Below are 17,625 nucleotides of genomic sequence, written 5' to 3' on the forward strand. Positions count from 1 at the left end.
CTTCAACTCAGCATCATTTAATTAAATTTCTCACGCATTTTACATTTGAAACTAGAAGCACTGAGCCAAAGGTGTATTCAAAATACACTTGGGAATGAAAAATGTCTGTGGGAGGCTGACTCATTCCCACTTCAGAACTACAGTGGAACAACTTGGTGCACATCCTCTCCAGCAGCCTACCATTTTCCAGTCAGTACAACCTGGTAAGACACATGGAATGCAACCTACTGGAATTTGTAACAGTAGAAAACACTACAACAAAATTAAAAATACAACTTGACTTAGAAAGCCACGATACATAAAACAGCACACATTAATACTGGAGTCCCACTCGGTCTGTATTTTCAATACAGAAGTCACGCTTAGGCTGTGTTATTCTGCACAGGAAACATAGCTGTATTTGTTAGGGTTTGCGATCAGTGGGATTTCTGTTGTTTTGCATCCTGATACAGTTCTGTCTGTGCTGAGGCTTGAGATTCCTTCAATGCTTACAACTCAGTGTGAAGACTTCCCAGGAATGACTAAAATAACTGATCCTTTTTGTGACTTACTCCTTAATAAGGTGCTCAAGAAGTTCTGTATAACTCAGGAAGGTTAGGCACATTTTTCTTGCAACATTAGAGGTGCTTTGTGAGGTCATAATGGGCCCCGTGAAGACATTCAGGAACCCCGTGTTATGTCATACCAGGAGGTACCACTTGTGCCTCAGGCCTGCAAGGAGGGTGCTTGCTGCTTCTGGACAAGAGATAGCATGGGGCGACTACGGGAGACAGGTTCTCCCAGCTGTTGCTTTTTCCTCTGCCTTCTTCTCTTCCTGGTGGCTCTGTGTCATGGGCAACGACAGTATGTCCCGTGGGGAGCACTGAATCCAGGTAGGTTGGGTACTGAGGGGTGTACTGGGGAAGCAAACCCCTGAGGCTTCCTGAAAAGCAGCCTTGGATGGTGGGTCCTCCGAGGAAACAACCAGGCTCTTACATCAGCTCTGTTCCCTGTGAGGTGATGGCTCTCCAGCTTCAGCACACGTCCCACCTTGGAGCACACAGGGACGTCCCAGAGGGGAGAGCTCCTCCGATTCCAGCTCTGGGCGCTGTAGATCCCTTATGAAGAAGCACATGGCAACAGGTCTTGACAGCTTTTCTGCTTTGTTCTCCATTCCAGATGAACGTGTTGGCGACATGTACAGAACATATCCCATGGAAGCTGATATGGAACGTGGTAAGAATCCCAGGGGCATGGTTTTCCTTGGAGATGTGTCTGATTCCCGTGCATGACTCACCCAGGCCTCTGCTTGGGACCTGGCAGAATCTAGACCTACATGTGGCTCTCACAACACTACGTGATCCCCGGCCAGGCCCCGCAGGCTCTTTACTGAGAATCATGGCATAATGCGGAAATGAAACCCTTTCTCTTGTTACTTTTTAGATCTGCCTGTGCACCATGTATCTGGGCTGAACCGTTTTCATCAGCCTCAAGGCTACCCCAGGGGTGAGTGGTCCATCTTGGTTCATTTCACAGTGTCAGCATGTACTTTCAGCCTTGTCTTCCTGTGGAATGTGTCTTACACAGTTCTTTTCTAATGCTGCGGTGTGGAGAAGGGCAGAGTAGCCATCAGGAGAGCACAGAGAGATGTGCCCTGGGATTCTTTGCCCTGCACAGCTGTGTTTGCCAGCAGCCCCAGCCTTGTGTCCCTTGAAGTGCTGATGGCAAAGACAGCAGCGTTTGGGGCAGAGTTTAGAGCTGCTTGGGGATCCTTTCCCCCAGCCAAGCTGAACGTGGTTTGTCTGGTGAGAATATGGTGCCCCTTTTGGCACCTGGCACCCATTTGCCACATACTTGCGAGTGGAAGAGGGAGACAAGTGTCTGCGAGTGAGAGTGTTTGCTGCCATTCACGGCTGAACAGATTAATTGCAATATATGTCAGGAGCTGTTATCTTCTGCCTTTGTTTGCAGAGGTGGCCTCGGGTGCTGGCTCTGCAGCTTCTCAGTGGGTTCCTGATTTGGAGCCTTGGAGGAATCACATGGGTAAGTGGTGTGTCTGGGTTCCCTCAGAGAGATGCCAGGTGCATCTAGAAGGCCAGCCTGACCCATCTGCAGCTGTTGATTGTGAAGATTACACCACCTGTAATGGAAATGTTCCTCCTCTGTGTTTACTTATAGCTGTTGAACCCAAGATTCCTGTTCCACGTTCTCAGATGGATCTTGGTTTTGAGCCTGAAGAGTATCCCAGAGGTACGTTGTCTTTGTCTGATAACCTTCTTGAGAGAGAGATGCTATCAACTGCTGGGGAGAGCTTCTGTGCAATGCGTGTTTACTGCCATGCAAAGCTGAAGAGGTGCATTCAAACACATAACAGGAGCTGTTCTGTCTGCCGTGGCAGAGCTGGCCACAGAGGATGGTTGTCAGCTTACCTTGCAGAATCCTGCTTTGGGTCCTTGGAGGTACAGCATGTGCAATGCACGCCTATTCATTCCCTGAGACACAGCTGGAGGTAGTGATTTCTCAGCCTCTCCCTCAGCAAGAGCACATGTGCTCTTGCTCAGGAAGACTGTAAGAGGTCACCCTCATCCTCTGTTAGTAAGACGCGAGAATCAGGGACAGTAATGGAGTGAATACTATAGTCACTCGCACTTCTCCAAGACACTGTGATACCATCAGTAGTGCAGAACTCATGAGTGTGTTGCACTGTCTCGTGTTCTGCAGGTGCTGGTGGTGTGAGAACAGCAGAGGGAGTGGATCAGAAACGGGGAGAAGACCACTCTGCAGTTGCAATGCTTGCTGTCCTGTTCTCTCTGGTTGTTCTGGCAGCTTTGGGTTACCTGGCAAAACAGCTGCTGAAGAAGAGACAAGAGTGAGTTGCTTCTCCAGTAGTCTTTGCTAGCTGGCTGCTCTGTGGCGGGAAGCACTTGCAGTGAGAGCTGTGGACAGCCCTCTGCTGGGATCTGTGTTGAGAAATTTCTTTGACCTTTGTCTCTTACGCCATACAAATTTTGAGTCTTGTCTAAAACCCCTTTCTTTTTGTTGCAGAGGTGCAGTGCTAGGTGCAGCTTGCATTTGCAAAAGAAAGGAAGACCCGGCTCCAATAGAAAAGGGACAGAACTTTGCGAGAATTACCATAGATTTTGATGATGATTCTGGGAATTCTAACCCAAATCTGGACGGTCTTCTCTCACCAGTCGCTTACTGTCTCTGTCAGCCCCTACTGCCATCCACTCTGACTGACTTTTGCAAGCAGTCAAAAATCACTGATGATAGAAGAAAAAGGCCACCAAGATCAGGAAGAGAGAGGAAAAGTATATGCACCTGTGGAAAACCAGTGAAACGGGGTGAACCATATAACCCCTAGTGGACCAAGAATGCAGAGATCGTCTTTCTTTCTTCCAATAATGGGAGTGTCCACTGGCACATAATAAAATGCTTTATATGACTTCTTGGTGGAATGTTAGATGAAACTGCCATTGACATGAGAGGCAAAGACCATGCTCAGCTAGAATAGCCCAAATCAGGAATTACCATAGACACTGACGATCTTTCATGCAAGTCAAGCCCACATCTGAATGCTCTTCCCAATGCCATGTTCTCAGCACTCTCTGCCCTGTTTTTTCCATCCTCACAACGGTCCTCTCTGTCTGACTTTCATAAGCAGAAAAAAATTGGTGAGCTCTTCTGCTCAGGTGCAAGCAAAGACACACCATGTGTGGGAAAAGAGATAAATATGTGCGCCTGTGGAAGTACAGAGAAGTGGGCTGCACAAGATACCCACTAGCAGACCAGAACCAACCCCACAGCAGCGTGACAAATGGCAGGAGAAACTGTCCTCTTTCATCACCACCAAATGTGCAGAGGAGGTCCACAGACAGTGTTTCCCAGATCCATTGCCTAAATGAACATGTCTAAGCCAAAGAGAAGGTTGCCCAGGAGCTGACAGAAGTTACTGATCTAGCTTTGGCCTGCTTGGTGTATGTTCCCACTCAGTCCTTGATTTTCCACGCAGGAACTTCCTGGCCATCCCTGAATTTAGTCTACAGACACATAAGTTTTGTGCATCAGTTCCAGCTGATGAACTTGAGAAGCTTCAGAAGACCTCAGGGTCTTCTGGAGGTGAGGTCCAGGTGCACTGAGGAATGCCCAGCAACCCTCTGAGAAACTTGAGGATGCCTGCTGCTTTTAGGCAGGGATTAAGTTAAAGGAGTTCAGAAGGCTGTATCCAAGGAAATTCCAAGACTGCCACTGTGCTCTAGAGGCTCCTAAGAAGTGAGACAAGCCAGCTATTGACTTAGGGTGATGGGAGCCTCTGTTGCAGGTGCCCTTTGCTGTGGGAGAGTCAGGTAGCCCTTTAGCCATTGTTTGGGAGAGACCTTGATAAGCTGTGTCCATAGCCCAGCTCCAGCCTGGTTTATCAGCTAGGGAGGTTTGTCACCCTCTGGAAGCCTACCAAGGTCTACAGCAAGGAAGCACTGTAGGGCCACGAGCTCAACATAGATGCAAGACTACCATGGTCAGAGAGCCTACCAGGGAAGGAGCCTCACTAGACCTGCTGTTCATAAACTGCAAAGGCCTGGTGGGAGATGTGTTGGTTGGCAGCTGTATTGAACAGAAGTAATCACAAGACGGTAGAGTTCTTGATTCGTGAAGTCGGGGCGGGGGGGGAGAGGGCGGGAGGGGAAGGGGAGTGGGCAGCAAAACTGCTTCATTGGTCATTCAGAGGTGGACATGTAAGTTGAGGATCCTGCTAGTGAAGGTCTATGAGACTGAAGAGACATATTTCTTTCTGGCTCAGACTCTGTGACAGTACTATACAGAATTGTAACACTGTGAATTCTGCGTCTGTTTCTGGACAGTCTCAGCCTGGCAACAGCTCCTAGCCCAATTGGAGGGCACCATCATATGGCATGAAAAGCATTGCCAACTCCACAGCTGGCAGTGCACGTCCCGACACATCCTCGACCATCCCAAAAGGAGGAGAAGGAGGACATCATCCCAGGGTCCACAGTGGTGACTCCTTTTTTTCCCCTCTCTCTCCTTTTCTTTTTCCCCTCTTGCTCTCCTGTCTTTTAATAAATTAAAGCACAGGCAGTAAATGAACCCAGTACGCAACTGGGTAGCATAGAAGAGGAAGAGCCTTTCCCCCCGTCTTTCCCAGCACCAAACTAGCACAGGCTCAGGAGAGACTCAGTAGAATTGAGCCCCCAAGACAGATGAGATCTCTAAATAAAGAGAAATAGAACTATGATGAGGAGAAGGGGGAAATCCGCCAACAGTTACAATCAGAGAGATCCTGTACTCAGCCCAGGAGCTGGCTAAACTGCAGGAGAAGTACAGCAGGAATGCTAAGGAGACAGACAGAACTTGTGTGGAGAGTTGCCCTAATGGGAGGGGACTGCATACTTTTAATTGAAGAGGAGACAGAAGGTTTTTGGGGCCTGGTGTTTTCCTAACTACTGGGAACTACCAAACCCCGTGGTCCCTGGCTCAGAAGGCAGCTCACTAGGCAGGAGGTCTCGACCCTATGGAAAGAGGTGACTGGGTTACAATTCTGCAGGGGCTTCACCAACTGACTTGGAGTATTCAGAAAGCAGCCCGCTTACAATTAATGCATGAAAGAGCCTTCATGTCAAGCCAGAAATTTCCAGAGACAATACTGGTTGACCCAGAGCGAGGTTGGATATCAGTTGAAACTTCTTTACAGAAAGGGCTGTTAAGCACTGGAATAGGCTCCCCAGGAGGTGGTTGAGTAACTATCCCTGGGTGTGTTTAAAAACTGCTTGGATGTGGTGCCCAGGGACATGACTTAGCAGAGGGTTGTTAGAGTTAGGGTAGTATGGTTAGGTTGAGGTTGGACTTGATGACTTTCCAACCTGAACAACTCTATGATTCTATGACTCTATGAATGGCCAAACCGATAAGGATTTACAAATGCTTGTTCACAACTGGGTGGGCAAAGCGGGCAACACTCATCCTTTGTCTGCCTCCTCGGAGCAGATCCTACAAATCACAACTTTGTCGGTGCTAGCTCCCACTGTAGCCACACTGAAAGAGTTAGTTAGGTTAGACCTAGGTACTGGAGTGCAAAACCCTTCTGCGAGCACAAGACTCAATGGACTCAAGTGTACCTCAGCAAGTTTGCAGATGACACCAACCTGAGAGGTGCAGTTGATGCATTAGAATGAAAGGGAAGACATCCAGAAGGACTTGGACAGGCTGCAGAAGTGGGCCCATGAGAACATAATGAGGTTCAACAAGGCCAAGTGCATGGCCTTGTGCATGGGTCAGGGCAATCCCAGGTGTTTATACAGACTGGGGGAAGATCTCCTTGAGAGCAGCCTTGCAGAGAAAGACTTGGGGGTCCTGGTAGACAAGAAGCTGGACATGAGCCAGCAGTGTGTGCTTGCAGCCTGGAAGGCCAACTGTGTGCTGGGCTGCATTAAAAAAGGGGTGGCCAGCAGGGAGAGGGATGTGATTGTCCCCCTCTACTCGGCTCTTGTGAGGCCCCATCTGGAGTACTGCATCCAGGCCTGGAGCCCCCAGTACAAGAAAGACACAGAACTCTTGGAAAGAGTCCAGAGGAGGGCCACTAAGATGATCAGAGGGCTGGAACCTCTCTCCTATGAAGAAAAGGTGAGGGAACTGGGATTGTTCAACTTGGAAGGTCCAGAGAGACCTCACTGTGTCCTTGTAGTACTTGAAGGGAGCATAGAAGCAGGAGGGGAAATGACTGCTTACGAGGGTGGATAGTGACAGGACAAGGGGGAATGGTTTTAAACTAAGCCAGGGGAAATTTAGGTTAGATATTAGAAGGAAGTTTCTCCACCTTAGGTGGCGGTGACGCGCTGGAACAGGTTGCCCAAGGAGGTCGTGGATGCCCCATCCCTGGGGGCATTCAAAGTCAGGCTGGATGTGGCTCTGAGCAGCCTGGTCTAGCGGTTGGCGCCCTGCACATAGCAGGGGGGTTGGTAGGTCAACAGTTTGCTAATCTCATTACCTATGAGCCCACAGAGCACAGCAACAACCTCTGGAACTTCCTTGGATGCACTCCGTTGACCTCCTTTAACTCAATCCTTGCTGAACTGTTGTAGGCGTCCTCAAGTTTCCTGTGAGAGTTGCTGGGCATTCCCCAGTGCTCCTGGACTTTGACATCAGAAGCCCCGGAGGTTTTCTGAAGTTTCTCGGATTCAGCAGTTGGGACTGCTGAGCAAAATGCTATGCGAAGGCTTCTTTCAGAGATGGCCCAGACTGGCCAGGAGGGTTTGGCATGCAAAATCAAGAGTGAGACTGAGCAGCAAGATACTCAGTGCAGGCCAAAGCTAGGTCACTAACTTCTGTCAGCTCCTGGGCAACCTTCTCTTTGGCTTAGACACTTTTAGTTAGGCAGCGAAACATGAGAAACGTTATCTGCAGCCTCTCCCTGCGGTGGTGGTGAGTGAGGACAGTGTATTTTGCCGTTTGCCATGCTGCCGTGGGGTTGGTTCTGGCCTCTGCTGATACACATTGAGACCGCATGTTCACTTCAAAGCCACACAGCTCCTCAGCGCTGCTGATCTTCTTATTCTTGGTCTGCTAGCAGGTATCTGGTGCACCCCACTTTGCTGCACTTTCACAGCAGCACACATTTCTCTGTTCCTGCACCTATTGCCTTTTTGCTTGCACCTGAGCAGAAGAGCTCACCAATTTTTTTCTGCCTGTGAAAGTCAGACTGAGAGGACTGCTGCGAGGACTGAGAGAATGCAATAGTGAGTGCGGAGAATACGGCATAAGGAAGAGCCTTCAGATCTGGATGGAGATGCTACCTGAGCACCTACGTAAATCTTGTTTGCTGGGCAGAACAAAGTGTGCTAGAGTTCACAGGACACAAAGACAGTTCTAGTTGGGCAAAACAACAAACTCTGAGTCCAGATGACGAAGTTTGTGCCAACAAAGCAAACATAGGGGTGGACCTAGCTGGGGAATGGCTGATAGGCAAATTGGGAAGAATGTGAACCCCAAGTACCTCAGCCAACAGGGAAAGGGGGAATGGCTCACCAGCATCAGGACACAGAGATAAAGAGGGGCTGTCTCCCCCAGTACTTTGAGAAACCCCACAGGGATATACCTCAGTCCCTCTATTGGAATAAAGAAAGCTGAAGACTCTCCTCTCACTCTTTTTGAAATAAAGGTGATCAAGCAGGCTTCTTGGAGCAGAAATTTTCCTAGCAACAGCAAAGCAAAGCAGTTAGTCACTCCTTGATCCAGCACTGTCTTGGTGTCAGGGGGTTCAGTAGTGGTGCACCAGCCAGTCTTCAGCCAAGAAACAGTCCTGGGCCTTTCTGTTTGAAAGCAAACAGCTCCAAAGAAATGCTTTCAAATGTGAAACTGTCCAGAAGGTGTGTCAACTGTCTCATGCTCTAGATCTGCACCAGCAACAGATTAGAAAGCTATTTCTAGCTCAGTGATCTCATGACACCAGAGGCCATCAAGGAAGGTGTGCAACACATGGATGGGCTCAGGATCAATGGGTGGCCTGACCATGGACACTATTGCCCAGGTTATCCGTGAATGTGAAACCCATGCTACAATAAAGTAAACAAAGCCCATGAAGCCTCTTTGGTACGGGGGACAATGGATGAGATATAAATACGGGGAGGCCTGGAGGTGGATTCTATTCACACTGCCACAAATCTGCCATGGAAAGCGCTGTATGCTTACAGTGGTGGAAGCAAACATCTGATGTCTGGAAACACTGATGTCCTGTACCCCATACCTCCACCCAAAATGCTATCCTTGAATAGCAAATGTTATGGTGACCTGGCACCCCAAAAAGAAGCTAGTCAGATAAAGGAAAACTCATTTTTAAAATACCCTCATAAACTCCTGGACCAAAGAGCATGGCACTGAGTGGATATATCATATCCTCTACGATCCACCAGCTTCTGGAAGAGTCAAATTATATTTTAAAATATGTGTTAAAAACTATGCTGAAAGCAGTAGTTGGCAGAACATTCAAGCACTGGGATCAATTGGGATATAGCCTGCTAATGTCACCTGCTTAGTCAACACACTGGGATCTGCCAATTGAGACGGCCCTGCCCAATCCAGCCTCTTATGTACCATAGGAGGGAATAGACTCCCTGTGGCACATAAGAAGAATGTACAAGGGAAAATGGTTTGGGTTATCCTGGCCTTGGGCAAAAGCAAGCCCACCCGTGGGACTGATTTTGTTCACAGCCCTGAGTTCATTTGGTGGGAAATGCAAAAACAGAAACGGGGACATTCAGTGTGTACCTGAAGGAGACCTGATGCTGGGGGTAGTTTTAGGCATCTGGACACATATGTACACATATCCGTATATGATGTTAGTTATAGTTTATTGATTGTGTAGATATATATATATGTGTGTTGTACAACTTGGGCATGGTGTCACAATATGGAATCAGCAGTGAATGCTCGTTCATAAGAATGGACATCTTGCAGTGAACTGATGGAACTGGGAAAGCTGCTAAGGGAGAATTAGAGTTCCCCAAACGCTTCAGTCCTTCCCACGTCGTTTCTGGGAGGAAGAGACAGAGTGACGTAGTGATGTAAGGACATTCCTTGTTGCTCTGCATTGCCGAGCCTGCAGCACGATTAGGAGACCCTTCCTTCTCCGTCTGTCTGATGTATTTCTCTCACGGACACGGTGTGTTCTCTTCCGTGGCACACAGCCCCCCAGCAGTGCTGATCTCTGCATTCTTGGTCCCCTAGGGTTTCTGTGGTTCACCCAGTTTCACTGGTCTTCCACAGGTGCATATACTTTTCCTCTCTTCTCCTGACTCTGCTGGCCTTTTGCTTCTATCATCAGCGTTTTCTGACTGCCTGGGGAAGTCAGTCTGAGAGGATTGCTGTGGGGGCTGATAGAATAAGGAAGGTGTTTTTGGGACCTTGGAATTGGGAAGACTGTTCAGGTTTGGGTTTGACTTCCCGGAATCATCATCAATTTCTATGGTAATTCTTGCAAAGGTCTGTTGTTTTTTTACTGGAGATGGGTCTTCCTTTCTTATGCAAAAGCAAACCTCACATAGCATTGTATCTCTGTAACAAAAAGAAAGGGGTATTAGACAAGACTCAAAATTTGTATGGCTTAAGAGACAAAGGTCAAAGAAATTCCTCAACACAGATCCCAGCAGAGGGCTGTCCACAGCTCTCACTGCAAGTGCTTCCCGCCACAGAGCAGCCAGCTAGCAAAGACTACTGGAGAAGCAACTCACTCTTGTCTCTTCTTCAGCAGCTGTTTTGCCAGGTAACCCAAAGCTGCCAGAACAACCAGAGAGAACAGGACGGCAAGCACTGCAACTGCAGAGTGATCTTCTCCCCGTTTCTGATCCACTCCCTCTGCTGTTCTCACACCACCAGCACCTGCAGAACACGAGACAGTGCAACACACTCATGAGTTCTGCACTACTGACGGTATCACAGTGTCTTGGAGAAGTGCGAGTGACTATAGTATTCACTCCATTACTGTCCCTGATTCTCGCGTCTTACTAACAGAGGATGAGGGTGACCTCTTACAGTCTTCCTGAGCAAGAGCCCATGTGCTCTTGCTGAGGGAGAGGCTGAGAAATCACTACCTCCAGCTGTGTCTCAGGGAATGAATAGGCGTGCATTGCACATGCTGTACCTCCAAGGACCCAAAGCAGGATTCTGCAAGGTAAGCTGACAACCATCCTCTGTGGCCAGCTCTGCCACGGCAGACAGAACAGCTCCTGTTATGTGTTTGAATGCACCTCTTCAGCTTTGCATGGCAGTAAACACGCATTGCACAGAAGCTCTCCCCAGCAGTTGATAGTATCTCTCTCTCAAGAAGGTTATCAGACAAAGACAACGTACCTCTGGGATACTCTTCAGGCTCAAAACCAAGATCCATCTGAGAACGTGGAACAGGAATCTTGGGTTCAACAGCTATAAGTAAACACAGAGGAGGAACATTTCCATTACAGGTGGTGTAATCTTCACAATCAACAGCTGCAGATGGGTCAGGCTGGCCTTCTAGATGCACCTGGCATCTCTCTGAGGGAACCCAGACACACCACTTACCCATGTGATTCCTCCAAGGCTCCAAATCAGGAACCCACTGAGAAGCTGCAGAGCCAGCACCCGAGGCCACCTCTGCAAACAAAGGCAGAAGATAACAGCTCCTGACATATATTGCAATTAATCTGTTCAGCCGTGAATGGCAGCAAACACTCTCACTCGCAGACACTTGTCTCCCTCTTCCACTCGCAAGTATGTGGCAAATGGGTGCCAGGTGCCAAAAGGGGCACCATATTCGCACCAAACAAACCACGTTCAGCTTGGCTGGGGGAAAGGATCCCCAAGCAGCTCTAAACTCTGCCCCAAACGCTGCTGTCTTTGCCATCAGCACTTCAAGAGACACAAGGCTGCGGCTGCTGGCAAACACAGCTGTGCAGGGCAAAGAATCCCAGGGCACATCTCTCTGTGCTCTCCTGATGGCTACTCTGCCCTTCTCCACACCGCAGCATTAGAAAAGAACTGTGTAAGACACATTCCACAGGAAGACAAGGCTGAAAGTACATGCTGACACTGTGAAATGAACCAAGATGGACCACTTACCCCTGGGGTAGCCTTGAGGCTGATGAAAACGGTACAGCCCAGATACGCGGCGTACAGGCAGATCTGTAAAGAAACAGAAGAAAGATTTCCTTTTCGTATTATAGAATCATAGAATCATCAAATGGCTTGAGTTGAAAAGGACCACAATGATCATCTTGTTTCAACCCCCTTGCTATGGGCAGGGTCGCCAACCACCAGACCAGGCTGCCCAGAGCCACATCCAGCCTGGCCTTGCATGCCTCCAGGAATGGGGCATCCACAATCTCTCTGGGCTACCTGTTCCAGTGTGTCACCACCATCTAAGTGAAAAATTTCCTTGTAATATCTAACGTAAACCTCCCCTTTCTCCGTTTAAAACCATTCCCCCTCGTCTTATCACTATCCACCCTTGTAAAAAGAAACAAAATATTGTGCCAGGCTTCCTGGGGAGGGGACTGCAGAGCCTGGCAGGGGATCATAGAATCACAATATCATACAATCATAGAATTGCTCAGTTGGAAATGATGGTAAAGATCACCAAGTCCAACCACAACCTCACCATACTACCCTAACTCTAACAAACCACCGCTAAATCATGTCCCTGAGCACCACATCCAAATGGATTTTAAACACATCCAGGGATGGTGACTCCACCACCTCCCTAGGAAGCCTATCCCAGTGCTTAACCACCCTTTCTGTAAAGAAGTTTTTCCCGATATCCAACCGAATCCTCCCCTGGCACAACTTGAGGCCATTTCCCCTCGTCCTGTCACCTGTCACCAGTGAGAAGAGACCAACCCTGTTCTCACTGTAAGCACCTTGCAGGTACTTGAAGAGAGCAATAAGGTCTCCCCTCAGCCTCCTCTTCCCCAGACTAAACAGTCCAATTTCCTTTAGTCACTCCTCTTAAGGCACACTTAATAAGGATTACTTCCCTAGTCCTGCTCACTACACCATTCCTGATACAAGCCAGAATGCTGTTGGATTTCTTGGCCACCTGGGCACACTGCTGCCTCATATTCAGCCGACTGTCCATCAGTACACCAAGGTACCTTTCTGTCAGGCAGCTTTCCAGCCACTCCTCCCCAAGCCGGTAGGGTCATCTGGGACTGTGATCAAAATGCAGGACCCGACACTTGGTCCTACTGAAACTCATAGTTTGCCTTGGCCTATCAATCTAATGATCCATGTCCCTCTGTAGTGCCTTTCTACCCTCAGGCAGATCAACACTCCCTCCCAGCTTGGTGTCACCTGACGTTGAATAGGAGTGGGCCTAGTACCAAGCCCTGGGGGATACCGTTCGTGACTGGCCACCAACTGGATTTAATTCCATTGACCACAACTCTTTGGGCCCAGCCATTCCAGCCAGTGTCTCACCCACTGAAGCGTACACCCATCCAAACCATGGGCAGCCAGCTTCTCCACAAGGATGTTGTGGGGGACAGTGTCAAAGACCTTACTGAAGTCCAGGTAGACCAAATCAACAGCCTTACCTTCATCCACTAAGTGGGTCACCTTGTCATAAAATGAATCAGCTTTGTCAGACAGGACCTACCATTCATAAACCCATGCTGACTGGGCCTGATCCTCTGGTTGACCTTTATTTGATCCATGATGGCTCCCAAGATTATCCATTCCATGACGTTCCCTGGCACCTATGTGAGACTAACCGCTCTGTAGCTACCAGGATCATCTTTCCAGCCCGTTTTGAAGATGGGCCTCACATTTGCCAGTCTCCAATCCACCGGGACATTCCCGGATAGCCAGGGCTGCCGAAGAATGATGGAGAGTGGCAACCACATCCGCCAACTCCCTCAGCAACCTAGGGTGCAATCCATCTGGCTCCATGGACTTGTGACCGTCTAGCTTTCAGAACAGGTCCCGAATCATCTCACCATGGATTATACCAGGCCTGTTCTGTTCCCCATCTCTACCTAACAGGTCAATAGGCTGTGTGCCCAGGGACATAGTGTTCTGAGAGCCACATGTCGGTCCAGATTCTGCCAGATCCAGAGCAGAGGCCTATGCGAGCCATGGCCAGGGATCAAATGCATCTCCAAGGAAAAACAAAGCCCTTGTAACATTCCAGAACACCTTCCCTGGCATAGGCTGGATACAGAGGCTATTCTGCTCTTCTCCACACTCCAGCATAAGCAAAGAAGAGTGAAAGACATGTTCCACAGGAAGACAAGGCTGAAAGTACATGCTGACACTGTGAAATGAACAAAGACGGACCACTCACCCCTGGGGTAGCCTTGAGGCTGATGAAAACGGTTCAGCCCAGATACGCGGCGTACAGGCAGATCTGTAAAGAAACAGAAGAAAGATTTCCTTTCCACATTATGCCATGATTCTCAGTAAAGGGACTGCAGGGCCTGGCAGGGGATCACGTAGTGTTGTGAGAGCCACATGTAGGTCTAGATTCTGCCAGGTCCCAAGCAGAGGCCTGGGTGAGTCATGCACGGGAATCAGACACATCTCCAAGGAAAACCATGCCCCTGGGATTCTTACCACGTTCCATATCAGCTTCCATGGGATATGGGATAGCTCTGTACATGTCACCAACACGTTCATCTGGAATGGAGAACAAAGCAGAAAAGCTGTCAAGACCTGTTGCCATGTGCTTCTTCATAAGGGATCTACAGCGCCCAGAGCTGGAATCGGAGGAGCTCTCCCCTCTGGGACGTCCCTGTGTGCTCCAAGGTGGGACGTGTGCTGAAGCTGGAGAGCCATCACCTCACAGGGAACAGAGCTGATGTAAGAGCCTGGTTGTTTCCTCGGAGGACCCACCATCCAAGGCTGCTTTTCAGGAAGCCTCAGGGGTTTGCTTCCCCAGTACACCCCTCAGTACCCAACCTACCTGGACTCAGTGCTCCCCACGGGACATACTGTCGTTGCCCATGACACGGAGCCACCAGGAAGAGAAGAAGGAAGAGCAAAAAGCAACAGCTGGGAGAACCTGTCTCCCGTAGTCGCCCCATGCTATCTCTTGTCCACAAGCAGCAAGCACCCTCCTTGCAGGCCTGAGGCACAAGTGGTACCTCCTGGTATGACATAACACGGGGTTCCTGAATGTCTTCACGGGGCCCATTATGACCTCACAAAGCACCTCTGATGATGCAAGAAAAATGTGCCTAACCTTCCTGAGTTATACAGAACTTCTTGAGCACCTTATTAAGGAGTAAGTCACAAAAAAAGTCAGTTGTTTTAGTTATTCCTGACAAGTTGGTTTGGATGTGCAGTACTGTCTTCATACTGAGTTGTTAACATTGAAGGAATCTTAAGCTTCACCACCGACTGAATTGTGTCAGCAAAACAACAGAAATCCCATTGATCCCATGCCTTGGTAGATACAGCTATGTTTCCTACACAGCATAACAAACCTCACTAACACTGACTCACTGTGTCTGGTTAGACTGAAGCCTTTTAGCTATCTGCAGAATTCCGAGTGAAGCTTGGCATAAAGCTTCTACTTTCTTTTGATGTGCTGTGCTGTGCTTTAGACTGTTCTGGGCATAGAGCAAAAACAAGGATTTGCAGCTCAAAATCCAAGGCTGAAATTCCTGAAACAGCCTTTAGAGGACAGCGAAGAATTGCAAATGAAACATTTTCAGGTCTGGTCTCAGTCTTGGATCTTTGGGTGGTTTTGTTGTTGTTGTTGTTGATGGGTTTTTTGTTTGCTTGTTGTTGTTTCTTTTAATACGGGTTATGAGTTATGATTAAAATGCAGCCTAGGTGTTGCTTCTGTATTTAAAATGCAGCCTAGGTGTGACTACTATATTAATATGTGCTGGTTTATGTGTTATGGCTTTCTAAGTCAAGGCTGCATTTTTATTTATATTGTAGTGTTTTGTACTGTGGCGAATTCCAGTGTCCACCATAAAATCCATGTCTCCGTTGTCTTTCAATTTGCTAAACTGCAATTCATACTGAGCAAACTGCTGAGCCATCAGAAGGATTTGAGTGTCTCGTGCCCAGATCTAATGGAAAAGAGAACAGAGTGTCCTGACAAGAAAATACTGGTGCTGCTGTCAGTCCGTAATGATCCTGGGCTTTGACATGGGGACTTTAAGTCCATGAGAAATTTACTTTATGGGTCCAAATATTGCACTTCTCACTCCATTGGAAAATTTGGGCAAAGTGTGTTAAGAGTTGTGTCTAAGTTGTAGCCTGGTTTTGATCCAAATTAGTTGAGTCTGGAATGGGGTTGTCAGCACCAGCTGCAGATACTTTGCTGCTTAGGGATGCTATTTGCTGCCACTGGCATAATCTACATCTAATAATGTAGTACTGAAATACCATGTGGTTCGGTGCTGGTTTGGCCTGCATCATGTGTATGACACCAAAATAAATGTTGAGGTTGCCTGCTTGCTTGTGTTAGACTTTGAGCAGTCTCCCAGATACGATGGGACAGCCCTGGGAGGGCCAGAGCAGTGGCCCAGGGCCAGTTTCCCTGCAGCCTAGGAGCCTTCAGACACACAGTCCCATCTGGGCAAGGGCGTGGTCTGTTTTTGGCTGCCCTGTTCACACTGGAGATCCTGAAGTTTGTAGGCAGGAGTTCGACGATAATTTTATGTGAGGTAAAGGCACGGCCACCTCCTCCAGCTGCTCTGGCCTGGAACCACTTCCACCTGACTTGCTTATGCTCAGCCTGATGCCCAGAGACCTGGGCTCTCTGCCCAGGCTGGGAGACATGGCTGGTGCTTTCCCTTTTGCAGGCTCAGCTTGTAGCAGTGCTGAGTAGGTATCTCAGAGACATCCACACCCAGAGAAAGGACGCTGACATGATGCTGACAGGCTGCCTCGGCCAAGGGCTGCCTTCAGAGGGACTCACATAAACACTGACGATCTTTCATGCAAGTCAAGCCCACATCTGAATGCTCTTCCCAATGCCATGTTCTCAGCACTCTCTGCCCTGTTTTTTCCATCCTCACAACGGTCCTCTCTGTCTGACTTTCATAAGCAGAAAAAAATTGGTGAGCTCTTCTGCTCAGGTGCAAGCAAAGACACACCATGTGTGGGAAAAGAGATAAATATGTGCGCCTGTGGAAGTACAGAGAAGTGGGCTGCACAAGATACCCACTAGCAGACCAGAACCAACCCCACAGCAGCATGACAAATGGCAGGAGACACTGTCCTCTTTCATCACCACCAAATGTGCAGAGGAGGTCCACAGACAGTGTTTCCCAGATCCATTGCCTAAATGAACATGTCTAAGCCAAAGAGAAGGTTGCCCAGGAGCTGACAGAAGTTACTGATCTAGCTTTGGCCTGCTTGGTGTATGTTCCCACTCAGTCCTTGATTTTCCACGCAGGAACTTCCTGGCCATCCCTGAATTTAGTCTACAGACACATAAGTTTTGTGCATCAGTTCCAGCTGATGAACTTGAGAAGCTTCAGAAGACCTCAGGGTCTTCTGGAGGTGAGGTCCAGGTGCACTGAGGAATGCCCAGCAACCCTCTGAGAAACTTGAGGATGCCTGCTGCTTTTAGGCAGGGATTAAGTTAAAGGAGTTCAGAAGGCTGTATCCAAGGAAATTCCAAGACTGCCACTGTGCTCTAGAGGCTCCTAAGAAGTGAGACAAGCCAGCTATTGACTTAGGGTGATGGGAGCCTCTGTTGCAGGTGCCCTTTGCTGTGGGAGAGTCAGGTAGCCCTTTAGCCATTGTTTGGGAGAGACCTTGATAAGCTGTGTCCATAGCCCAGCTCCAGCCTGGTTTATCAGCTAGGGAGGTTTGTCACCCTCTGGAAGCCTACCAAGGTCTACAGCAAGGAAGCACTGTAGGGCCACGAGCTCAACATAGATGCAAGACTACCGTGGTCAGAGAGCCTACCAGGGAAGGAGCCTTACTAGACCTGCTGTTCATAAACTGCAAAGGCCTGGTGGGAGATGTGTTGGTTGGCAGCTGTATTGAACAGAAGTAATCACAAGACGGTAGAGTTCTTGATTCGTGGTGAAGTCGGGGTGGGGGGGGGGAGAGGGCGGGAGGGGAAGGGGAGTGGGCAGCAAAACTGCTTCATTGGTCATTCAGAGGTGGACATGTAAGTTGAGGATCCTGCTAGTGAAG

The 17,625-nt window shown here is 48.7% G+C and overlaps 2 protein-coding genes across 3 annotated transcripts; one reads left to right on the plus strand and one right to left on the minus strand.

Moving 5' to 3' along the window:
• The first annotated feature begins 330 nt into the window (after positions 1–330).
• Positions 331–4,631, plus strand: LOC149920061 (uncharacterized). 2 transcript variants are annotated; one of them, XM_090136100.1, is made up of 7 exons: positions 331–872; positions 1,159–1,215; positions 1,423–1,485; positions 1,951–2,022; positions 2,158–2,229; positions 2,701–2,848; positions 3,025–4,631. In XM_090136100.1, the coding sequence occupies exons 1-7, from the start codon at positions 677–679 to the stop codon at positions 3,341–3,343; spliced, it is 927 nt and encodes a 308-aa protein (XP_089992226.1). In that variant the 5' UTR covers positions 331–676; the 3' UTR covers positions 3,344–4,631. The 2 variants fall into 2 exon arrangements, with proteins under 2 accessions (XP_089992226.1, XP_089992172.1); XM_090136046.1 differs by having other exon boundaries at positions 1,951–2,229.
• A 4,688-nt stretch (positions 4,632–9,319) lies between these two features.
• LOC149920062 (uncharacterized) lies at positions 9,320–17,425 on the minus strand. Its single transcript, XM_090142461.1, has 9 exons — positions 14,420–17,425; positions 14,071–14,133; positions 13,499–13,864; positions 13,279–13,328; positions 11,581–11,674; positions 11,044–11,115; positions 10,837–10,908; positions 10,218–10,365; positions 9,320–10,041 (listed from the first exon to the last, which is right to left on the minus strand). The coding sequence occupies exons 1-9, from the start codon at positions 14,613–14,615 to the stop codon at positions 9,711–9,713; spliced, it is 1,392 nt and encodes a 463-aa protein (XP_089998587.1). The 5' UTR covers positions 14,616–17,425; the 3' UTR covers positions 9,320–9,710.
• Between the last annotated feature and the right edge of the window lie 200 nt (positions 17,426–17,625).

The sequence above is a fragment of the Phasianus colchicus genome, chromosome 1, assembly GCF_987193195.1.
Source record: "Phasianus colchicus chromosome 1, bPhaCol1.hap1.1, whole genome shotgun sequence".
Classification (NCBI taxonomy): Eukaryota; Metazoa; Chordata; class Aves; order Galliformes; family Phasianidae; genus Phasianus; species Phasianus colchicus.

Coding starts and splice junctions, on each gene's coding strand:
- LOC149920062 (XM_090142461.1), bottom strand. CDS start 14,615: ATGTCATACCAGGAGGTACCACTTGTGCCTCAGGCCTGCAAGGAGGGT. Junction 11,116..11,580: donor GCCTCAAGGCTACCCCAGGG/GTAAGTGGTCCA, acceptor CTTTGTTTGCAG/AGGTGGCCTCGGGTGCTGGC. Junction 10,909..11,043: donor GCCTTGGAGGAATCACATGG/GTAAGTGGTGTG, acceptor GTTTACTTATAG/CTGTTGAACCCAAGATTCCT.
- LOC149920061 (XM_090136046.1), top strand. CDS start 677: ATGTCATACCAGGAGGTACCACTTGTGCCTCAGGCCTGCAAGGAGGGT. Junction 1,216..1,422: donor GGAAGCTGATATGGAACGTG/GTAAGAATCCCA, acceptor GTTACTTTTTAG/ATCTGCCTGTGCACCATGTA. Junction 2,230..2,700: donor GCCTGAAGAGTATCCCAGAG/GTACGTTGTCTT, acceptor CGTGTTCTGCAG/GTGCTGGTGGTGTGAGAACA.